This window comes from Raphanus sativus, chromosome 5 (genome assembly GCF_000801105.2).
Source record: "Raphanus sativus cultivar WK10039 chromosome 5, ASM80110v3, whole genome shotgun sequence".
NCBI lineage: Eukaryota > Viridiplantae > Streptophyta > Magnoliopsida > Brassicales > Brassicaceae > Raphanus > Raphanus sativus.
Window position 1 is genome coordinate 36,330,382 of NC_079515.1, and position 24,155 is coordinate 36,354,536.

Below are 24,155 nucleotides of genomic sequence, written 5' to 3' on the forward strand. Positions count from 1 at the left end.
GCAGTAAAAGAATTTTAAAATATTTTTAATAGATAAATATAAATTATATTTATTTTTATTAATATTATAAATTTTCTTTTTCTTATCAATATTTTAATATAAATTTGATTTAACTGAACATTAAAATTAAGATAAAACAATTTTGTTTATTTTGAATTATATTTAAGAATGTGCATGTATATATTTAAATTATAATCTTAGGTAGATTTTTCTATCTATTTATTTTAATTAAATATATTAATATAATATGTAAAATTGCATAATTGTCAAAAATTAAAATTAAAAAATATTTATAAAATCTGTAGATATATATAAGAAACTAATGATTTTACGATTTAATTTGATTTATGATTTAATTTTTGTAATTTTTCTAAAAATATGTATATATTTTTGAAATATTTTTAATTTAAATGATATTTCGAAATTTGAAATGCCATAATTGAATATATTTATTTTAATGATGATTTATGAGTTATTACCATATTTTAAAAAAGTCCAAAAATATAAATCGACAATAAATATAATATATGAGTTATTACCATATTTTTAAAAAGTTTACCAAAAATATAAATTAACATTAAATATAATTGTCATGTCATATAATCTATAAGACATGTCATCAATTTTAGTAGTCATGTCACAATTATTAATCTAGGTGTTTTCCTGCACCATGTGTAGTGATGAACTTTTTAAAAAGTTAAATTTTATATTTAAAATTGTAATTTATTAATATTATATATTTTATTATTTGACCAATAATTAATATAAAAATCATTAATTAAGCATAAAATTAAGAGAAAATATTTTTTTTTATTTAAAATTATATTTAGAATATATATGATATATATAAAGTTAAAATCTTAGATTAAAAAAATTATTTATTTCATTTGGTTAAATGTATTAAATCAACTTGTACAAAATTACTAAAAATCATATAAAATTGTATAGTTATCAAAAATTAAAACTAAATAATATTTATATAATTGGTAGATATCTAAAAGAAACTAATGATATTACGATTTAAATTGTTTTTTTAATTCAGAAAATTTAGAAAATTTTAGATAATAAAATTTTTATAAATATAAAAGTAAAATTATATAATATTTCGAAATTCAAAATGTCATATTTGAATATATTTATTTTTAGTGATGATTTATGAGTTATTAACATATTCTACAAAGTTTACCAAAAATATAAATCAATATTAAATGTAATATATTAGTTATTGCCATATTCTAAAAAGATTTCCAAAAATATATATCAACATTAAATATAATTTTCCATGTCATATTTAACCATATGACATGTCATCAATCTTAATAGTCACGTCACAATTTTTTTTGTGAAAACGATCGTAGAGAAGACATGTGGCAAATCACTTCTCAAATATAGACTAGGGGATTTCTCGAGAAAAAAGAAACCTAACCGTCTTCTCGTTGTCTCTTGTACACCATTCTCCATCTGAACTTTCCATTGCCACAAAATTTGGGATTGCACTTGTGAGAAGAAGTAAGTACGTGATTCTCTTTAAGAGTTTAATCACAAGGTTTGATATAACATAGGAATTTATTATTCTTTTGCTATTGTTAAAACGGATTTTTGGGTTGTGGAAGAAAGTGGAGAAGCTAAACTAGATTATGATGAACTTGAGAATGCACTTACCGAAGAAAACCCAAAAGACGGAGAAGACGCAACTTCTGAAACCTTGAACTTGAATGGTAAATACATCTTCTTTTAAACTATATGCTTCTTTTGCTATGATATCTATTATTTAACTTATAAATTTTTCATACTTTTTTTGTTTTAGAGGTAACGAAGACGAAATGTCATTCTCTCAAGATGATACAGCTGAATAAGTTTGAGATTTTTTTTTTTGAAACACAAATTGGTTATGGTTTCAACAGATTTTTTTTTTTAATTTTCCATGTTTTCATTTAGTTCACTATATTCAAGATTCAATTATTATTTATCTATTTTAGATATTACTCATCAAATTTTTTTATATATGATTAATTATAAATATATAAGTGTATATATATATGTATTAAAATATATAATATTTATACTTGGTTATACTTGAATACGCCGAGTCGGTGTCCGATTCGGTTTGCAAAACATTGCTCGAAACTTTATAACAATTATACTTAATCGAACGAGTTAATTACGATCTTTATATTCTGTCGGGTACATAGGGTTATATTAATTAAAGATTTAGCTTATTTAAAATATGAGCTTTGATTATTTGATACGATATGAAAATCGGGTTTTTTATGGACTTCAAACTTAAAAGTAATCGGTGATTAGTAAATTTGACGGCAACTCTTTTTTGTATCAGTTAATGTTTTTTTTTAATTCTCGATGAAGGATAATTTATCTCTAATATCCAAAATTGAAAATAAGTTCTTGGACCAATCTATAACGCAAATGGGTGATAGATTTGATGCAAGTTGATTTGTTTTTTCTTTTTCCCATTCCCTCCCCCATCCCCCCTCCCTCTGATTAGGGGTTTGGCACTTACGACCACTCAATGGTGCCAACTGTTGAATTTCTCACCGTTTCATCTTTCCTGGTCAACTCTTACGGACCTTCTAGGCTCGATTTCTTGAAATATCATTTGTAAAATCAATGTATATTTTACGAAAATGGTTTTACTTTTAGTACCAACTTCCAAAAATCATCAACTAATTGTTTTAGCTGTTCCTCCTATAGTTATGTTAATAAATTCAGTAGTTATTGTTATTTTTTTAATCTTGTCTCATAACTTACACAAACCAAAAGTTGATCAGTTAAAAAGCCATTACATTCGATATCTATGCTTATCGACAATTATTTGTTGAAATATTATGGAAGACACAAGTTACGGTTGTTCTATCAAATTTAATTGCTTTAAAATATTTGTTCGGTTTGTAGAGGGTTAAAATGCCAAAGTTGAGGCTCAAAGCTTCGTTATACCGGACTAATCCTAGGATATTCCTCTGATGTTCAAGAAAGTAAAAATGATATTCCTTCAAAAAATTCACAGATATTCTTGGATAAATTGTATAACTTATGATGTTCGGAAAAAATAATACTAGAGTAGGTTTTTTGTACTACAGGTGAACCTACATCTTTAGAATTCACACTTAAACCTCTTTAAAAAAATAATATCAAAGTAAATAGGAGTGGAGAATCTATGGAACTTTTTCTATAAATAGAGCTGCAAGGGATCGGAAGACACTTAACCAGATCCAAAACCAATAGCAAGACAAAAAAAGTCTTTTCTCTCTATACTCTCTACTCGTTAATATCCTAACAACATGGCAATGCTCACCAGAAACAAAAACATAACCTTCTCAATGGTCTTGATATGTCTAATTCTTGTGTCTACAATGGCTAAGGCTCAACTTGATGGGCTTCTTGGCAGGGATCATAATATCTCCAGTATAGAAGGGCGTATCATGTGCAGGGCCGACTCATAAACATTTTAGGCCCCTGGGAAAAAATAAATTATATAGCTTTTTGGTAATTTTTTTTTGAAAATTAGTTAAAATCTAAAATTTAATGTAATTATTTAAGCAATTATATTATTTTGTATGAAAATTTTCAAGATAAATTTAGTTTTTTAAATATACATAACTAAATTTAATTAAAATATATTTATATTTACATTTTTATTTATTGAAAATTTCAAAAAAAATTGTAAAAAAAAAAACTGGATCCTTGGGCCCTGGGGCGGTCGCACTCCCCGTCCACCCATCTAAGCCGCCCCTGATCATGTGCTCTATCGATGGTAATCCGACTTCCACTCCTCCAGCTGGTAGGTCTGCTTCTCTTTTTGATCAATCATGCAAAACCGGCCAAATAAAATTTGCAAAGCTTCTGCAAACCACAGCTGGTTTTGTTGTAGATTGTGTGATAGTTACAGTCTTATAAATGATATATATCACCCACAGACCAAAAAAAAGATTGCTATTAGCAATTGATGTTAGTAAAATCAGGCAAAACATGTTTGTGAAACCAACTGCAAGCAATACTTTTTGTGAATACTTAGAATTCTAGATCGAATCTAGTATGTTTCAATACCATTTGTTGCACAATCAAAATTTTAGAGTAAAAATAAGGAAGTATGGACCAATTAATACAATCTTCACGAAATAATTAATTTATGAGAATAATATTGGACCCCCCCCCCCAACCCACCCCCAATTCGTTATATCTATTATACGATTAACGTAAAAACTTCGAATACAAAATAATTGCTAATATATTGCTACAAACAAACAAACAGGTTCTCCCGTTATGCTTCAGTGTGGTGGAAAAAATGTTGCAACTACGAATACGGGCGTTGATGGAGGATTCTCGTTTCCTTCCAACACAATGTCTACGATCTCGCTTTCAGAAGTCATCTACGACGGTTGTAGTGCCATGGTCATGACCCCTCTCTCTACATGCAACCCTAGCCCCCCTACCAACAGACTCGTCAGGGTACGTGCAGGTCCCATCGTAGTCGTCGTTTCCAACGAGAGAAACATGGAGGTATTCAAAGAACTGGTCACCCCTCTCACTGTCACCCTCTCCCTTTCAAACTAAATTAAGCATCCCTTCTTGATTTGGTTACGGTGTGTTTCCGTTCAGCTGTTTTATGTTTTGTGTGATGACCATTAACTTTTGCTTGCGAATGCATGAATAAGGTCTCTAATAAGGCGTATGTCTCTATGTTCAAAGTATTGTGGCATGCATAATGCTGCAATGTAATGTAATGAAATAAAATAAAATAAGTTCCTTTCTATGGAGATTGGCTCTAACACGTATTCTTCTGTGAACGTCCATTACCTCCTCCACCATATCCACAAAACAAAATGTTTTTTTTTTCCTTGAACGTTTAGCTAATTACAATTTTAGCCTTCGTTATAAAGAGAATCGCGCGAAGGAGGGTCCATACCTGCCTTACTGCGTTCTTTTCGAGCCTATTTGATTGGTTACTGTTATTAAAAAGCCCAATAAGACCAGGAGGCCCGTTTCTGTTGTAGACCTCCAATGTGGTACACTTCAAATTTAACATGTGTTGGACTTTGTTTTCTTTTCTCACTCCCTTCTTAACGTCTTCTGGTTGGATTAACCTATAAATTGTTTCATATTATGAGTAGGCAGAACGATGACGACTCTAACGAATTAAAAAAACAGTCCGAAAGAGTAATTAACTCGCTCCAAGTTTTCGATTCTGCAAGATAACTTATCATGTTCTTAAAATGCATTGTTTTTTCCACGACAACATCAAGAAATCTAGCCTTCGTTATAAAGACCTAATTATAAGTTGGGGACTGTCAACTTTTCCTACTTATCTACTGTGCAACTTGGTTAATGAGTAAAGGGATCACCTGTTCTTCGAATGTCACTACTCAATACTCATCTAGCTTGTGGAATGTTCTTGCAGTCAGATGTGGTCTTCCTATTGATCCGACTTGGTCTGGTACTCTTCGAAATCTCATTCGTTGCAGGTCGAGTCTCTCCCGAAAGCTCACTCTCCTTGTATGGCAAGCCGCAATCTACTACTCTGGATGGAGAGGAACAACAGACTCCACCGTAATCAATTTCGATCGCATGCATCTCTTCTTCGGACTCTAGAAAATCTTATCAAAGATCGGATTGCTTGCTTCAGAGTCAAAAATCCAGGGCTTAACTCCTCCTTATATAGCCTCTGGAACTCTTAAAGGGGTTCTCTTGCTCTATCAGGATCACCCTCCTCTACTCCACCGTTACTCTCTGCAGCTCCTTGTCCTGAGAATACCTTCGGCTCTGTTGGAATTATTTTTGCCGGTTCAATTACTTTCCTCCCGGTTTATGTTTTAATTAGCCTGATCACTAATCTCCTCTTCTGGGCCATGTTGGGTTATCAAACTACGCTATCTCTCTCTAAACACTGCTCTTAAGGGGCCTGTAAGTTTTTCACTTCTTTCAATAGTAAGCCAGCTTTAAAAATAAACATCAAGAAACTTAGTCTTCTTAATAGAGTGTTTTGCCACAACATGATGTAAGTTACTTGAGAATCATCATGGTGTCTAGTGATTGGATCACAAAGATTGAAAGAGTTACAGGAGGCCCTGAAGATCGAAAGTAGTCTTTTCCAAGCCAACAGAACAATGAAGCAAACGCCTAGAAATATCTTGCAAAGTGCAAAATTTAACACCAAACTAAAAAGTAATATAAAGGAATGACAAAACTAAGTATGAGTGCATGACATGAATCCAACATCCAACACACACCTATTTCTAAATTTCAAATACAGTTAGGATTTCTGAAATCTACCAAACACTTATTGAGCAAAACTCACCGTTACCAAGTGGACAACTTGATCGGTGGAGGGATCGTTTTTCTGGTTACCTGGAGATTCCTTTAAAAACTAAGATTTTATGTATCCTGCCACAACCTGCGAACGATCTGGTCCCGTGTCGTTTCATTCACAAGATACATTCACAGTTGCATATTAGTCACTTTTTGTGATGGCTAAAAAAACGAGTGATCCACCTCAAAGTCCAAGATTAAAATTATGTTCATGGACCAATCTATAACACAAGTTGAATGGTGGATTTGCTACTCTCTCCCTATATAAAGAGCCTGCGTTGTGCAAGTTTCATTGTTTAACCCCCCCCCCCCCTATCCCCGATGACTAGGGGTTTGACAGTTACGACCACCCAAGAGTCACTCCACGGGTTCTTTTAGCTGTTTTATCATAAAGTAGAAAGTTTTTTCTGCTATGGTATGTACGCTAATCAAATTTGTAGTTTAATTAGCTTTTAGCTAACTAAATTATTAATTTACATTATTGATAATATAGTTATTTTAACTTTTTAATCTGTATTATTAAAACTGAAATACAAAATATAATTTATACATCTTTCAACAAGTTATTACATTAATTATCATTCTATATTTACTCAATTTAACAACTTCATTAATTATATTATCATAAAATACATCACATTATTAATTAAATTACCATAAATAATAATAATTCAGATTTTTATTTTTAGTTAATCCATATTAATTTTGTACAAATTATTATAAAAATAAAAAATGATAATCAGTTTTTCCATACGGTTAAAAGTTTGGTTTACTCTGTTTTACCCAAACTTTTTTATCGTAGTTTCAATCGGTGAAAAGCTACATAATCAAATACATAATTTGAAAACATAGTTTATATGAATAAAATAATAACTTAAATCAAAATAATAAGAATATATTACATTTAAGTTTTTCACTACATATAACCTTATTTTACTAAATTTCATGCACCATGTCTAATTCAATAATTAATTATAACTATTTTACTAAGTTTCATGTGCCATGTGTAATTAGATAATTAATTAATAAACATGATAAACTAAATAAACTAAAATTTTAGCATTTATTATTTTTAGTTAATGAAACCTTCATAGAACACATCTAAACCGATTCAAATTGATTTATATTATTAAAATGAAGTACATTTTAAAAATAACCATTACTTCTTTGTAATTATACAATGTGTGTCACTAATTTAATAAGTATTTATTAATTATTTATAATCATTTATTTTGTTCGATTATTCTCTAAAAAATTTTACCATTATTTTAACCAAAGTTACCATTATTCTCTAACCAGAATATTCTTTAATAAATTTTACAATAAAATTAACAGATCTATTTAAAATGTGACATACAAAATTTAAATATCTCATGTATATTATTATTTCATTTCTCATATAAGTATAATTTTTTATTAATATAAGTTATTTTCAAATATATGTTAAGCAATTAAATGATTAATATTATTTTAAATATATATATGAACTATAAGAATACTAATATTAAATTTTAATTTAATATATTCCTCAAAAATAAACACAGAAAATTATTTGGTTTATAAAAAATAGAGAGACACACACACACATAAACATATTAATTGGTATTTTAAATTTAAATAAATATATAAAAAATATTTAATATAATCAAAAATTGCTAATTGACGAACATGTTCTATAACCTATCATTTTCATTGATTTAGTATCTAACAACAATATGAGCAACCAATAAATTACAAACAATAAAAATCAGAAACAAACACTCATATGAATACATGTCTGTGTAACCATTAAATATATAAGTTATGAAGAATTTCATATGTTTATTATATTGGAATAAACATCCGTGTGCACGGTCAGGATCTAATATTTTCTTAAAACTTACACAACCAAAAAGGATCAGTAAGGAGTTTATCGACAATTATCGTATAATTATTTTGGTATACTAGAAAGCAAGATCTCTTGGTTGAAATATAGTATGGAAGACAAGTTACTTTGTTCTATCATATTTAGCTAAACTAAATATTATGCGGTTTATAGAGGGTAAAGAAAAGTGAAAGCTAGGGCCTGAAGCATCATTACACCTTACATCCTACTAATCTCAGGATATTCCTCCGATGTTCAGAAACGAAAAATGGATAATCCTTGAAAATTACATAGATATATATTCTTTACTAAATTGTATAGTTAACCTCGGAAATAATAAAATAGATTTTTTGTAGTCAACAATTTACATGTTTAGTATTCACGAAACCACTTTTTAAAAATAAATATTTAATATCAAAAGTAAATTAGGAGTGGGAGAACTATGAATCTTCTTCTATAAATAGAGCTGCAAGGAAAGACACTTAAACCACATCCAAATCCAATAGCAACAAAAAAGGGTCTGCTCCTTAGTTTCATATACAATCTTTAGCAATCTTAACAACATGGCAATGTTCATCAAGAACAAGAACATGGCCTTCTCACTGATCTTGACGTGTTTCATTGTGGTGTCTCCAATGGCTAACGCTCAAATTGGTGGGCTTCTTGGCTTGACTAATATCGTCAATATACAAGGGCTTGTCACGTGCTCTATCAATGGCAGCGTCTCTACCAATGGGACTGTCATTCCTCCTTTCGCCGGTAGGTTTTATAATCTTCTGCTTTCTCTAAAGAGGCCGAAAAATTGCAACGATTCTGCAAACCATAGGTGATAATTATAGAAGATATACATATTTTATTTATTATATATTTTGTGCAAATAATCACATATATTTAGTTATTTAGAAAATCAGATAAACTAAGATCACCAAAATATGGTAAAACATGTTGCACACTTAAGCTTTCAGATTCAAAAGTATAAATTAAGCTACGTATACGGAGAACGACCAAGATAATACTCACGAAATAGAAATAGTATTTATCTGTGAGTGTGATACTGACCCAAAGTATATATATACATACACACAATTAACTGTTAAAATCAATTGGTTAAAATGTATACAAAATATTTGCTAATCCAATGCTGCATGCAAACAAACAAACAGGTGTACCCGTTTTGCTTCAGTGTGCTGGGCAAAATGTTTCAACTACGACTACGGGAGCTAATGGAGTATTCTCGTTTCCTCCCACTACAGTACTTCCGGTCTCGCTGCTTTCCACACTCCTTGGCTCCGGTTGTAGGGTCATTGTCACGGCCCCTCTCTCCAGATGCAACGCCAGCCTCCCTACCAACGGACTCCTCACGGCACCGTTAAATCTCGCAGGAACCATCGTAACCGGCGGCATCAACATCTTGCAATTCGTCAATGGCCTCTTTAGGCTCATCTAACTGATTTAAAACCAAGTATATCCCTTCTTGGTTTGGTTACGGTGTTTTTCCTTTCTGTTGTTTTATGTTTTGTGTCATGGCCATTAACATGTATGCTTACGTATGCATGAATATGAAATAAGGTCTATTATGCGTATGTCTCTACTTTCAAAGTATTGTGGTTGTAACTTCTTGTCCAGGTCTTCATTTGCATGCATAGTGCTGCAATGAAATGTAACGAATAAAAATAAAATAGTTTCCCTTTTATGTATAGTCTTATCGTGATCGCCTTCCCTAACTTGACCCGCCTTCGAAACTTCCATTTCCTCCAAACAACAATAAAACCAAAAAAAAAGCAGATCATAACACTACAGAAAAAGAGCTGAATACTACTTTAAATTACTTATTTATAAATGAAAAATATATAATTTAAAATCCATGACAATAAGTGATGTTATTATTAGATCAGCTGCAACGCCAAACTCCACATACTCGATAACCAAGGTAAGTTTTTATATTATTTTATTATTTTTAATTTTTTTCAGATTTATAAAAAAAAAACAAAAAGAAAAACAAAAAAGGAACCAATCACTCGATTTCACGTGGCGAGACCGATAGTGAATTGATTCTTAGCTACGGCATTCAAGGGCACAAATCCTTAAAAGTTTTGGGTCTCACGTATTATAAAAATAATTTTTGGCTAAGGATTTACTTCTAATATGCTGCGTTGCAGCTGCTCTTAGACCATGTGCAACGGGAGTCCATCCCAAATCCTTAGGAGATAATTTTAGAATAAATGAAATATAATAATCATATTTTGGCTAACTTTTCTACGGATCAGTCCGTAAATAAGCAATTGAAGGACCTGATCCTTAGAACACGTGGCGTTAGGAGATTGGATTTCGTTTTGTAAAAAGAAAATTTATTCTCTCTCCTCCGGGAGCTTGAGTCTGCAAGAAAAAAAAATCATTCTCTTTCCAGGCTGATTGATTTCGTCATCGTTTATTAATTTTATTTGTGTTTGATTTGTATTTCGTTATCTGTTCTCGATGTTGATTTACAGATGTCTTTAGCGACGGAACAAGACACAGGGATGTTAAAGGTCCAGCAAACCATCGGAAGCATCCTGTGCTGCAAGTGCGGCGTCCCCATTGAAAAGTTTGCTGCTAAATCAGATTCAGTCGCAGCTCCTGTTACCATTGAAGAGCCTGCAAGTGAAGAGATTGCTTAACTTGAATCTGAAAACGTCTGCAAACACTCCCTTGAAGTCTCGCATTGTTGATGAGATTAGAGAGGTCTGTCTGTCTGATTAGAGAGGTCTGTCTGTCTATTTCCACTAATCTTTTTCGTTTTAGCTCTGGTCCGGAAGTTTATAGGAAAGGAAACGTTTCTTACTCTGTTTTCACCTAAAGTCGGTAACTTTTATCAACCGTTTCATTCATCTTTGAGATTCTGTTGGTTTCAGTTAGCTCAAGGAGTTCTGGTTCCGTTTACATATCTCAACTTTCGGGTTTAATCTTGGTCTCTTAGTCTGTGATGAACTGTGTTTGTAGCTAAAGTTTCTTTTTTTTAAACCTGTTGTTATATTCTCTGATTGTTGGAAGGGATCATGCTGGTGGCAACGAGAAGATGAAGCAGTTGGTGCCTGGAATCTTTTTATTCACTTGTTCCTTCCCTAACAGGAGCCTACGTAGATCATCCTTCACGTCACTCACCCTAAGCTGCTTCTTTATCGGTTCACTGAATCGCTCCACCAAGTCAGCCACATTGCTAGGTATATTCTCCACCGGGTCGGGCTTAGCTAGGTTCCATGCCTTAATAATCATCATGGTTTCCTGGGAATTGTCTACCTCTTTCAGCTCTTTAAATGAATCTCAATGAGTTGGTTAGTTTTGTATGTATGTACCGACTAAAAGATTGGATTTTTATAGTGTTAGGACAGCTAGAGTTTTTGCAATTGATTTGTTCTTGAACTGCTGTTTTTTTTTGTTGTCTGAAGATAATGGATGCAAAAGGAGAGAACTCATTAGCATTGTTTCCAGCCAAGTTTCGTGAGAGCATGTGGATCAGACGAGGTAACCTTTACTTGTTGTTGTCAAACAAAGTTACTTGGGACTTCTCTCAGACTTGTTTAAACATAAGAAATGAATATTAAATCATTGCTTAGTGTTGTATCTTACTCTGTCTTTGTTTCTTCATATGTTTAACAAAAAAAAAAAAATTCACCTAAGGATTCCTAAAATGAATCCACCATTGGACTTCTTATTTTGTTAAGAATCCACTATTCAATAAAAAAAATACACTAAAATAGTCCCTATGGACTCCACAATGGAATCCACCATTGTGGATGCTCTTAGCTATAGACGAAATATTTGAAGTCTAGTTTTCCAAAAAAAAATATATATTTGAAGTTGGAGACGGATCATTTTTCCAACTGGACAAATTCAAGGTTAAGAGCTTTTCTAAGGCGGTATGGGCTTTCTTTGAGGCAGGGCTATAATGAATGAAAAAGGCCCATTATCTTACCAAGTTTACGTCCAAAATACCCTAATTCCGAACATCCCTGTGTATATATATACGAAATACTTGCGGCGATGAACAATCAATCGTTTCGTTCTCTCCGTCGCTTGTGTATATGTTTTATCGTGTTAAAGACGTGTATTTGTTTCTGTTTACCTGAGTTTTGATTCGCCACTCTGATTAATTTTCCCTGTAGATTATTTTCGATATCTATATCGATTTTGACTCGAGGGGCGATAAAAGTTTTTATAGCAGGGGCGTTGAGTCGCTTTGCCTATGTGAATCAGGCAATAGCGAATAAGCTCTTGTTACATGTGTAATTCGTTTCTTCTTGCTTGCATGTTTCAATTGGTATTTTTTTCTAAAGAGGATTCTATGATGGCATGAAATCTTTGAGACCTGATTTACTTACTGATGAAAAAGCTATAAGCATTATTACTCTGAGGATCCTTTTATATTATAAATTTGTATTGTGGTTTTTTTTGAATTAAATTGTGATCTGAAGGTAAAGATAGAAAAAGAGAATATGCACTGGGCTCTGAGAAGTTGATTGACATTCAACTTTCTTTTCATGGATAATGCTGCCTAGAAAGCTTTATTCTTAAGATAAATTTCACATTGGAGTTTCACTTCATTTTGTAGCAAAATCAACTCATAAAATGATCTCAAAAAGGTTCTGAATGGTACAAGACCGTGTTCAGAATCAAAAACAAGAACTATAAATGCCCTTGGCACTTAGAGGACGCAATGGTAACAAGTTTATTGGCACTTTACTCAGAGTTGGATTGAGTTGGATTGTTCTATGTGCAGTATCCAGGCTAATTGAGAAGTGTTTGTAAGCAGACTTAAAAAAGAGGAATCTGATCAACAGACTTGATCAAGTGTGAGTTAATAATATATTGACAATTGTTAAAAAGATAGCAGTTTCAAAAATTCTCATAAGAACTCTTAAACAGTTGATATAAGAACCGTTGCTAAAGACCATTTTTCTCTGTTCAATCTCTTAACGTATCACCTCTAGTCAAATGGCATAAACATACGTATAAATAAAACGGCATGTAGTGTTTTGACAAACAGCACAACTTATAATGACGAGCACAAAAATTAGTAACCAGAAGAGAACCATGCAGACTGGATGAGAAACTAGAGTCAAAACATCTTACTAAATACGATGTCGTTTTTCGTTTTTTTTTCATTTTTTGTCTTTCGATGTTGCTCAGTTTTTTCAAATCCACCAATTAAGAAGACCAAAGAAACATTTTAATTTTCTTTTTGTAATTTTTAAAGTATGCTTTCAGTGTTCAAGAGCACTCCTGACAGAGAGCGATGAGTCTTGAGTTAAGTTGGTTTGGCCTCGGTCATGGTTCAAGAACACTACTATAACTGTGATGTCATCATGAAAATGGCGTCTCACTTTCTTGTCAATCTTCTTCAGATCAGAATATCTCATCTCTCTTTTCCTCGCTGCCTCCTGAAGTGCCTCTTTTATCAATCTCTTTGCGCTTCCCTGAAGACAAAACGACGTAGACACAGTGCAGCAAATCAAATATTTAACACGATTGCAATCAAGGAAACCCACACAGTCACAGCATATCAACAATTCTGTTTAAAAACTTACAGCGCGGGGATGGTTATGAACAATCTCAACCGCTCTTTCGTTGCTCAAATGTTCCCAAAGACCATCCGACGCAAAAATGAGAAACGAATCATTCGGATGCAGCGGATGAGAAAGTATTGTGGGGGTCGCAGACATCAACGGTCTCGTTATCGGCTCTGCAATTCTGAACTTTTGATTGATAGGTTCCCTATTAAACTCCTGCCTTTTCATGTACATATCTCCTATAGATCTCGAAACCTATATATAAACCACACATGAAAATCATTATTAACAAGAAACTATGAAAGCTTAATTAATAACCATTAGGTAACTAACTACCTGGATGATACCCTTAACTCTCCAAACCCCATGCTTAAACACAACGATCTGCGGATCATCAGGATGCGAATCTTTAAGCTCCCAACGAATATCCTCGTTGTTAGCATTATGCTCACTCGACAGCTGAACAGCAGAGACTCCACCACCAAAGTTCCCTTTCTTTCCCAAAACAACCCGCGAATCTCCCAAACTCGCCACGAAAAGAGTACTCTGATATATCACACCAACCAGACAGCAGGTCCCAACAGTTGCTAAATTAGGCATCGTACTCCACACCTCAGAGACAAGAGAAGCGAACCCTTCTTCAGTCGCACCAAACGCTCTTTCTATCGTCTCTTTAGTCACAACCCCTTGCGTCTCCGCTGATATCTCTGGCATCATCATATCATAACCAATTAAAAAGCAGTTAGGTTGTTGACCGTTGACCAAAATCACAAAACAAAAAAAAAAGGATTAACAAGAAACGAACCTAACCTAGAAAGTGGTTGAAGAGGTGATCGCAGACGTAACGAGCAGCTTCGGGACCACCGTGACCGTCGTAAACTCCGACGAAAGTCCCGAAGCTTCCGGACTCGATCTGGCTCTGATCCTCGAGGACCTGGTTGGCTTGGATCACAGCCATCGAGAATTCTCCTCCTCCGCCGCTGTATCTACCGAGATCGCGGAACCAGAGGAGTCCGTCTTTGCCTTCGCCGCCGGACTCTGAGTTGTTGTTGTTGTTGTTGTTATCGGAGGAGGTGAGGCGCCCGAACGGCTTGAAGCAGAGGGAAAGCAGATTCATGAATGAACCTGACATTCAACATCTCTCGGGAACACACACTCCTCCTAAACCCCCTAGTAAGACTTTGGATTACTTACTACTCCGATAGAACGAGATTTTGATTTTTTTTAGATCGGGAGAGTGGGAGAGAGTAGTATATGTCTTAATGGGAGAGAAGATGCGTATGATAAGAGGTTAGGCGTAGTATAAGGAGTCTTAGGCGCACGTTAGCAGACGATCGTGTTCTGTCCGGTCGTAGAGGAGCCAGGCCCGGTCTTGAGCACATACTCAAGATACATTAGTATGGGGCCAATAATTTTGATCACTTGAAAGCTTGCAATTTATACTTGAAAGCTTGCAATTTATACTGTTTTTTTTTAGCAGATGTCAAAATGAACTCTAATCAAATTTATAACAGAATAAAACTTTGATTTTTTTCTTTATCTATATAAAAAAGTAAAAAGATAATTTTTAGGATTGATAAAATTTTGTCAGCTTGAAAATATTGTAAATTTCAGTTTTTCTTTTGTTAATTAAAAATTTTAATTATCATTTAAGACCTATATTTTTAGTTTTGTATTGAACCCGAAATATCTCAGGACACTCTCTCCGCTTGTAATTTTTTTTGTCTGATGAAGAGAGCGATCTTCTTCCCTTAAATGGTGAATAAAGAAAATACAACTATTTAGTAAATTTTTATTAGTAACCCATTCATATGGTATTTGAAAATATAATATGTGTGTATGTTTTTATATATTGGAGACCGACCATGGGGCGACTTGCATTCTTTTATATTTCTACATACTCATTCACTATTTCTCTATCTTTCAATTTTTTATACAAATAAGTTTTCAGATGTAATATGTTTGACATAGCTATAATTAAGAGAAGTCGTTTCTCTATTTCCTTCAACCGATACATTTCTGAATCTTTCCAAGTCTACTAGCTATTGGATGTTGGCTATGTCCAAGTAAAAACTTCCCCACGTGGGAGCCTAGTTTTCCCTAACCATCAGTATGTGTGTTTTATTCAAGATATTGGATGTTCGCTATGTCCAAGTCTACTAGCTGTGGAGTAGTGGAAGTCAAGCCAACGTATGCAACCTTAGCTTTTGAAGATTCATACGCCTGTTAGATAAACACTGGCTAGTTCATGCCTCCATTCTTTGTTGACCCACATTGAAATTTTAAATCCTAACTTATGGAGAACAAGGCACGAACCATGCTTCGCATTTTTTTATATGGAGAGAGACCGCTTAATTCTATTAAAAATTATCATTTCTTGGCTTTTCATATGTTCTAAAGAAACTATAAAATATCCGGTAGAAGTCTTTCTTTCTAATTCATTTATAGAGATAAAAAAGTCTTACTAAGAAAAAGAAAATTCAGTTTGACGGATACACTATTTGTTTTTTAATTGGTGAACTTGGCCGTTTTTCAGTTTGGCATGGCCATTGAGCGAAGTACTTGTAGATACTTTTGTTAGATTAGCACTTAACACCTAGTTGACAACCTGTATAGCTAAAACAATACTGGTGTAGAGCATTGCATGCATGTCTACTACACATCTTCATAAGTCATAATATCAATTTATGACGATGAATCAATGATATTGTCATGTGAAGGAGGATGTATCCTAGATTATAAACGATATGATAATATAATGGGAAGAACATAGTAAACAATATATGAATACAAGAAAACAAAAAAAAAAACGAAATTAGTCAAAAGTAATACGTATGTAGTGTTTAAGATATATTTTTGTTGACAACTAAAGATTTATACCACGATGATTTCTTTGTTACCAAAGATAGAAATATCACTCAAAGTAGTTTTCACCCATTAATCAATAATAAATGTTGTCTAAAAATAACCGTTGCCTAAAAAAACCTGTTTAAACCCTTACCTCCCAAAACAAAACAAACACAACGGAACACCCTAAATTTAAAAACCTGTTTTCTTAAATCTAACCTCTTTTTCACCATATAAGATCTTTCTCACATCCCCATTCCAAAAAGAAAACTAAAAACCCCAAAAGATAAAGATGGATCATCGAGCAGGAATGGTCCTTTTCCTAGCCCTTGTTGTAATGTCCGTATGGGGTTCGGACGCATCGGCACTGGAAAGTATGAAGTTTGACGCGCCGCTTCTAACTGAAAAAATTGCAACAAATAGATCTATAATCGTCGATATTGAAGGGAAGGGAGACTACACTTCGGTTCAAAAAGCCATTGATGCTGTCCCTGTTGGTAACTCTAATTGGATTATCGTCCATGTCCGTAAAGGAATCTACAAGTACGTTTACTTAGGTTTAACCTTTTACATTACTTCATACGCGCAATCATGCTACATAACATACATATATAACCAAGTTATAGTTATTATATGCATTACTGTTGTCACATACATTTATTTTGAATTTTGATGTTTTTTTATCTTTTATGAAAAATAGGGAGAGAGTGCACATTCCAGAGAACAAGCCTTTCATATTCATGAGGGGTAACGGAAGAGGAAAGACAGTCATCGAATCATCGCAAAGTTCGATAGACAATGTTGCTTCAGCCACTTTCAAAGTCGAAGCTAATCACTTCGTTGCTTTTGGTATCAGCATCAGGGTATGTATTAACACAAAGGTAGATTTTGATTACGTACGTAACATTTGTGTCTTAATGAACTTGTGTGATGAATATACAGAATGATGCACCGGTCGGACAGGCGTTCACGTCTGACAACCAATCGGTGGCAGCGTTTGTGGCGGCTGATAAAGTTGCGTTTTACCATTGTGCGTTCTACAGCTTGCACAACACTTTGTTTGATAACAAAGGTAGACATTACTACCACGAGAGTTACATCCAAGGCTCCATCGACTTCATCTTCGGTCGTGCAACTTCCATTTTCAACGTACGTTTTTTAACATTCTCTAGAACATAACATATAGACCGGCAATAATATACCACATTTTGAAAATTTCTAAAATTGTTACAGAATTGTGAGATATTTGTGATATCGGACAAGAGGGTGAAACCATATGGGTCAATCACAGCACACCACAGGGAACACCCAGAGGAAAAGACGGGTTATGTGTTCATAAGAGGCAAAGTGTACGGAATCGATGAGGTTTACCTAGGCAGAGCCAAAGGACCTTATTCTCGGGTCATCTTTGCCAAGACTTACTTTTCCAAGACCGTTGTCCCTAGCGGTTGGACCAACTGGAGCTACGACGGCTCAACCAAGTTAGTCTCCATTATTTTTTTATACTAGATTATTGTTCATGTTTTATACTAATATTCTTGAGACATTTGAGCAGGGATTTATACCATGCGGAGTATAAGTGTCATGGACCAGGTGCTGAGAGACAAGGTAGATCAGATTGGGCCAAAGAACTTACCAAACAAGAAGTTGAGTCTTTCTTGTCCATTGATTTCATTGATGGAACTTCTTGGCTCCCTGTTTGGCTTCAGCAAAAGTCTTAGAGCTCCTTAATCTGTGCGTGTCTCCCGTTTGGCTTGGAAAAAGAAAACATATGAAGAAAGAAGGACCCATTCTTTTCTTCACTATACAAAATAGTTTTCTCTCTCTTTTTGTTCTACTCTAAAATGATTGTAGACTGATTGGAAAATTCTTATGTCGTTTGCACACATTATATAAGATAATTTCCATTTTTATAATATATGTAACCTGAACTATGATCATATCTTCTTTCTTTTCATTCGTTTGCCTCTCTCTCGAGTTATCAAAATATACACAGTGCAAACAAAATAGAAACCAAAGTGTTACAGACTCTATAAGTACATGTTACGTTTTCTATTCCGGTGAGTCAAACGCAAACCAATCTCCTCTTCTCTACTTATCTCACCGGAAACAAAAAAAAAAACTCTCTATCCTCCTCCAGTGTCGTTAGACTCACAAACACATACACATACAACACAAACTCTTCTCCTAACTTATATAAGTGTGAGTGCCTATGACATCAACAACATCATGTCGCCGCTAGTTGTTGATAAAGGAGGAACATGGGAGTTCGAGAATGATGAAGAGATAGGAGCGTTCTGACTCTCTTATGTATTGAACCTCACCGTTCATGAGCTTTAGAATCTTTCTACACACGCTTAGACCTAACCCTTCAGGACTCGTCCACCTGCTGCTGTGGAACATGTCACTGACCAACTCTGGAGGTAGGCCTTCACCTGGACACGCCATTCTGAAACCGCAAAATTTAGAGAAACCAAATTCATGAAACCAAAGTTTAGTTTTGCTAACTTGAAAACATTTAAAACAGAGTCTCTCTGCTGGTTATGGTTCTGTAAAAGTTCCCAATCCGGTTTAATCAAAACCAGAACTACCACCTAAACAAACAATAACCAAAAACCGGGATATGAGGAGACAAAGAAGAACAGTGAGAACAATGAAACTGTGTACCTAAATTCTGTGCGGATAGAGGAGGAACCATCAACCATTTGCTTTGAAACTTGGCTTAGATGGATCTCTACCCACTCTTGTGACGGTGCATACCGGATGATACTCAGCAGAAACTCAGCTAATAGCTGTTGAGTCCTTGTCTGGTCTCCATAAACAGCTATTGATTTGATCTCTTCAGGAATCTCACGGATCAGCTGAAGACTTCTCTCCCTCAGCAAGAACATCGCTTGGCTTACAACTGCGTTGATGACACTTCCGAGATAAAACTCCTCTCTAAGCAGCTCAAACGAACTGATTAAATGAGAAAACAATATTTAGAATCTTATCAAAAAACCATTTTATAGAGAGTTCCAACCAAACGCCTAAACTAACCCGTTTTCAAGTCTTTCAAGATCCATGTCAGTGACAATCCTCGAGATCTGCTTCTCGCAAGAAACACTCGTTTCAAGAAACTGTTTCTGATTCTCATTCAACTCCGTACCTTCCAGCAACGAGTTTGAGAAACGCAAACCGCTCAAAGGACTCTTTATCACCTGACAAACGTAAGCTAGCTCTTTCTCCTTTGTGAAACACTCTGTCTCCTGCCTTCTTTCGACTGCTAAAGCCTCAAGACACGGAATCTGCAAGAAACAGAAAGCTCCAACAACCTTCCCCTCGAGGCTAACCCTCTTGTTAGCAGTCAGCATCGCCTGAACAAACTTCCCGTTCCGATCAAAGAACGGCAAAGGAAACTTCTCAGTCTCCTGACCACCGACCGCGTTATGCAAGACAATCATGAACTTGGTTAACGCATCAAGACCTCTGAGCCTGCAACAGCTCCCAAACACTTCACCAACGAGCATTTTCCCGATCACTTCGCCGCGAGACCAACCGGTGAGCCTTTCCATCGCAGTGTTCCACTCCAGGCAGCAAGTGTTCTCGTCTGCCGCAAAGATCGGCGGAATCAAAGGGTTGGGACTGTGGACGATGGCTCTGTAGTCTCCTTGTAAGGTGATGAACTTGTCCATAACGATCTTCTCACCGGTAACGTCCTGTCCAACGAAACACACCCCGACAATGTTGTTCAAGTAGTCCTTGCTCGAACACGCATTCACAACCACGAAAACCGCTTTCCCTTGTAAGTCAGGGCTGAAAGTCTTCAGCTTCACCTCCACGTTCTTGTCCTCGTCCCCTGAAAAACGCACGAAATCAAAACTAATGTGTATACTAACAATGCAAACATAGTTATAGAACCTGAATAAATATACCTCTCAACGCACGAGAAACGAGCTTATCAACAGTTTCTTCATTCTCTTTGTATATTAGATCAGAGACCAAAGACTTCCCCATAGCCTCTTCAACAGAGAGACCAGTCAACTCCGCAATCTTAGCGTTCCATCCATTCACACGTCCTCCACAGTCTACAGCGAATATAGGCGCAGCTGCTGTCTCAATAAGTCTAACCATCTCTCTCGCAACCGCACCTACTCCTCCACAACTCTGAACCGCACCATCTGCCTCAGCTTCTTTAAAAGAGTCTCTCAGAATCAGCTGGAGAGAATGAATCGCGTCCATCTCCGCAGTCTCCCACGGCTGGCTCCTGCTCTTAACAACTTCGAGAAACGCGATGAAAGACGAGCGAGGATGCATCCTCCGCCCATCGTCTCTATCCTCAGGACGATGCCTAGCGCCACCCCATTTGACTTCTTTAGCCGCGTGGGAACGGAACCAGAAGAGATAATCTCTCTTCGTGATGCACGCGACCGCCATACCGCACACCTCATCGCCTAGTCCAGCCGCACCCGGATACCCGGCGTCGCGTAAACTATCAGTGCTCAAGCCGGTCGACCCGGCGTGGCTCGCAAGCAACCACTCAACAACGTCTTTTATCTGAGCCTCGCTCGGAGCAACGCCCAAAGGATAGTACTTCCCGCGGTGGAGAAACGCGGCGCCGTCGCATCTCACCAGGTCCATGATGCTTGGACTCTGCGTGACGATCCCTGCGGGAGAGTCACGCAGAAGCATGTCGGATAACAGCGTCTGCGTCCTCAACACGCGCTTCTCCGACATCTGGAGAGCTAACTGCAGCTCCATGTTGAGCTGCAAACCAAACGCCTGCATCAGAAACTCGCAGGCGTACCTCAGAGGGAACGGTATGCAGCGAGAGGAGGTGTGGTGGCAAACGACTAAACCCCAAAGCCGCCTCGTAAAGCTTCTCCCACTCTCATCTTCTTCGTTACCGTTTATTATAACCGCCATCACTAAAGAGGCATTAGACCCCATGTTAGCCATGTACTGAGAGTGGCAACCGTGAGGAGCTCTAAGAGTAGAGCCAACCAAACACACAGACTGAGTCAGCTTTTCGTCTTGGACCACGAGAACCGGTTTAGCGTGACAATCGACGATCATCCGGACGCGGTTCTGTTTAAACAAGAACCGCGACGCTTGCGGGATATCAGTGGCGGGATAATGTAAGCCGACGTAAGGCTCTAGATCCTCTCTCCGACTCTCTGCCACAACTTCTCCGTGCTCGTCTTCGTGAAACTTGTAGACCATCACACGGTCGTATCCGGTCAGGTCCCTGACGCTTTCCACGACGGTGTCGCAGAGAAGCTTGATGTCTTCTTCTCCACCGGTGGGGAGAGACTGTAACCGAGAGATGGCGCGAACGGCGAGCTTCTGCGACTGCACGGCTCCGGATATAGAGAGAGCCGGATCTTCGGTTCTGGATGGTTCTAAATCGATGACGACTCCGACGTCGATCCTGTGTAGGATCGCGTAGAAGGGCTTGCCGGTGTTCTTGGAGTGGATCCAGACCGGGTTGAGGAGCGTGATCTCTGGAGCCAAGAAGGCGCGTTCGAGGAGGAGAGAGCTGGAGTGGGTGAAGAGAGAGCGGAGGTCTGCTCCCATGGCGAGGATGGGAACTGAGTGGGGAGTGAGGAGGAGGCCTAGCATCTCCCGCGCGTTCTCGCTATAGGCGATGATGGCGAAGGTGGGCTCTTCGACGGCGATCATGCAACCGAAAGGCTGTATGTAGCCGCCGCGCTGGATCGTCGAGAGATAGTCGGTGATCTGGTGCTCGGCAAGAACGGAGGAGGAGGAGGAGTCGTACGTTGTCGTTTTGAGGGAGTTTGAGTAGTCGAAGGATTTGCCTGATTGTTCGAAGACGGCGTGGAGTCTCGCGTCGACTGTGTACTGTTGTTGTATGGCTTTGCTCATTGACTCCGTGTGGTGACGGCCACGGCCGGCGCCGCTGACACCTGAAACCATGCTGGGTAGTTTGTTGTTAGTGATGGAGGATGGACTCAGCGTCAAATGATGAGTATATGAAAGCTGGAGGTCCCCATGGACATAAAGGAGTTAACTTTTCATCTGGGGCGGTTCTAGATTTTGGTGATTACGTCAGATTCTATTAAAAAAGAGAGAAACTTTTGGGGGGATTATTCTCGAAATTCTGCAGATAATTGAAACCGAGGAAATCATTTAAAATCTTTCTGAGAAAATAAAGATTTTCCCGAGAAAAAAAAAAGAAGTGAGATTTCGAGGGGGTGGGGGGGAGAAGGATGGGAAGTTGGGATCGGAGACAGTGAGAGGATAGTAAAAGGTAGAAATTGAAGCAGAAGAGGCGAGGTGTGTCCGAGAGAGAGGGAGTGTCAGCGTCTTTTGTCTTTTCCTGATTGAGTTTTGTCCATGTTAAATATTATTATTTATTTTAGAAATCACCCTAAAGGTTTTACTATTTGTCAATTTAACCCAAACCTGTAGTTTGCGTGTTGTGAGGGAGAAAGATCCAAAGAGTTTGGCTCAATATCACGTGGGCTATGTATGCTTTATTCTTCTCTAGTGCGCGCACGTGGCCTCTGGGCCGTGGCGCGTGGAAGCCCCTGGAGTGGTCAAATGTTAAGGACATCTACCATTTAATCGAATCTAACTCGCATCATTAGTACTACTAATTCAAATCGTACTTTTTTCATTCAGTTTGGTTTCAGTTTGTTTCATTGTCTAAATACTATGAAAGGTAAACGTAATTGAGAAAAGGATGGTGATTATCTTTTCTAATTACTTTCTCCTTTTTTTTTCTTTTTTTCTCTAATTACTTTCTTTTTTTTCTGGTAAAACTCTAATTACTTTCTTATAGTTTCTTGATCATCTTTCTATAAAACAATTAAACAAACACAAAATATCAAACCTGCTCGTGACAATATTTATGACTGTTTACCATCAATATTGAAATGGTGATTTGTTCATCGTCGCTTAAGATGGATAAAATCTACTAGGTGAAATATGGAAAATGACATATTTCAAACCTAATTTTTTGGGTCATACCTATTTCATCTCAATTTTAGTATAATGTCTATTTTATCATGAACTCAATAAAATTTTAAACTTATATATATATATATATATAGATCACAATGATGGGTTTTTTTAACACTGAAATGTTTTGATTGTAAAGAAAAGCAGCGTACAAGGGAAGGATGAGACCTTCCTAAATAAAGACAAAATGAAAACAACGACAAAAGTATCAGAAAATACTTAATAGAACATCCGAAACATTGCAGAAGTCGAGGCCTGAGAACAGGTAGACTAATCACCTCTGCAACAGCATATCACCTACACATGGCCTCCGCAGTTAAGCACTTCTGCAGCCAACGAGAACCCCCACGAGCGATATAAGATAAGAGCCTTTTTTTTTATGACACTCCAGGCAATATCAGACACTGGCTTATTACGGCCTTCCACCACGTGAGTACATTGCCACCCATAAAGAGACTCTAGCAGAACGTGTATAGATCCCACAAGATCATGTACTGAGGGGTACATCTGTGGGGATAACATCGCTTCTCTAACCAACATCACAATGATGGTTATTCAATCGTTTATTCGAATGATTAGATATCTGATATGACACTTTCTTTAAAATGATGTCC

General features: G+C 36.3%; 4 protein-coding genes, 1 long non-coding RNA gene and 2 other non-coding genes across 7 annotated transcripts; 5 read left to right on the forward strand and 2 right to left on the reverse strand.

The window, feature by feature from the left end:
• The first annotated feature begins 8,685 nt into the window (after positions 1–8,685).
• On the forward strand, positions 8,686–9,878 carry LOC108860018 (uncharacterized). The gene is made up of 2 exons (XM_018633924.2): positions 8,686–8,944; positions 9,349–9,878. The coding sequence occupies exons 1-2, from the start codon at positions 8,749–8,751 to the stop codon at positions 9,630–9,632; spliced, it is 480 nt and encodes a 159-aa protein (XP_018489426.1). The 5' UTR covers positions 8,686–8,748; the 3' UTR covers positions 9,633–9,878.
• Positions 9,879–10,441: 563 nt separating this feature from the next.
• Positions 10,442–11,788, forward strand: LOC130512637 (uncharacterized). Its single transcript, XR_008946205.1, has 2 exons — positions 10,442–11,385; positions 11,611–11,788. It is a non-coding gene; the product is annotated as an uncharacterized LOC130512637 (long non-coding RNA).
• Positions 11,789–12,502: 714 nt separating this feature from the next.
• Positions 12,503–12,579, forward strand: LOC130495336 (small nucleolar RNA R66). The gene has a single exon (XR_008934608.1). It is a non-coding gene; the product is annotated as a small nucleolar RNA R66 (small nucleolar RNA).
• A 66-nt stretch (positions 12,580–12,645) lies between these two features.
• LOC130495385 (small nucleolar RNA snoR118) lies at positions 12,646–12,741 on the forward strand. The gene has a single exon (XR_008934656.1). It is a non-coding gene; the product is annotated as a small nucleolar RNA snoR118 (small nucleolar RNA).
• A 408-nt stretch (positions 12,742–13,149) lies between these two features.
• LOC108863462 (probable protein phosphatase 2C 42) lies at positions 13,150–14,981 on the reverse strand. Its single transcript, XM_018637896.2, has 4 exons — positions 14,542–14,981; positions 14,068–14,438; positions 13,750–13,986; positions 13,150–13,638 (listed from the first exon to the last, which is right to left on the reverse strand). The coding sequence occupies exons 1-4, from the start codon at positions 14,861–14,863 to the stop codon at positions 13,426–13,428; spliced, it is 1,143 nt and encodes a 380-aa protein (XP_018493398.1). The 5' UTR covers positions 14,864–14,981; the 3' UTR covers positions 13,150–13,425.
• A 1,840-nt stretch (positions 14,982–16,821) lies between these two features.
• On the forward strand, positions 16,822–18,496 carry LOC108856664 (probable pectinesterase 67). Its single transcript, XM_018630518.2, has 5 exons — positions 16,822–17,121; positions 17,279–17,441; positions 17,521–17,727; positions 17,812–18,059; positions 18,134–18,496. Exons 1-5 carry the CDS (start codon positions 16,871–16,873, stop codon positions 18,297–18,299), a joined length of 1,035 nt encoding a protein of 344 aa, XP_018486020.1. The 5' UTR covers positions 16,822–16,870; the 3' UTR covers positions 18,300–18,496.
• Positions 18,497–18,567: 71 nt separating this feature from the next.
• LOC130495162 (phytochrome B-like) lies at positions 18,568–22,858 on the reverse strand. Its single transcript, XM_056986380.1, is given in 6 exon segments — positions 18,568–18,839; positions 18,841–19,027; positions 19,246–19,536; positions 19,618–20,416; positions 20,493–22,484; positions 22,590–22,858. Coding segments are annotated over 6 exon segments (3,327 nt in total). The 5' UTR covers positions 22,597–22,858; the 3' UTR covers positions 18,568–18,788.
• Between the last annotated feature and the right edge of the window lie 1,297 nt (positions 22,859–24,155).

Coding starts and splice junctions, on each gene's coding strand:
- LOC108860018 (XM_018633924.2), top strand. CDS start 8,749: ATGGCAATGTTCATCAAGAACAAGAACATGGCCTTCTCACTGATCTTG. Junction 8,945..9,348: donor TGTCATTCCTCCTTTCGCCG/GTAGGTTTTATA, acceptor ACAAACAAACAG/GTGTACCCGTTTTGCTTCAG.
- LOC108863462 (XM_018637896.2), bottom strand. CDS start 14,863: ATGTCAGGTTCATTCATGAATCTGCTTTCCCTCTGCTTCAAGCCGTTC. Junction 14,439..14,541: donor CCTCTTCAACCACTTTCTAG/GTTAGGTTCGTT, acceptor TGATGATGCCAG/AGATATCAGCGGAGACGCAA. Junction 13,639..13,749: donor TTCATAACCATCCCCGCGCT/GTAAGTTTTTAA, acceptor TTTTGTCTTCAG/GGAAGCGCAAAGAGATTGAT.
- LOC108856664 (XM_018630518.2), top strand. CDS start 16,871: ATGGATCATCGAGCAGGAATGGTCCTTTTCCTAGCCCTTGTTGTAATG. Junction 17,122..17,278: donor GTCCGTAAAGGAATCTACAA/GTACGTTTACTT, acceptor TATGAAAAATAG/GGAGAGAGTGCACATTCCAG. Junction 18,060..18,133: donor AGCTACGACGGCTCAACCAA/GTTAGTCTCCAT, acceptor ACATTTGAGCAG/GGATTTATACCATGCGGAGT.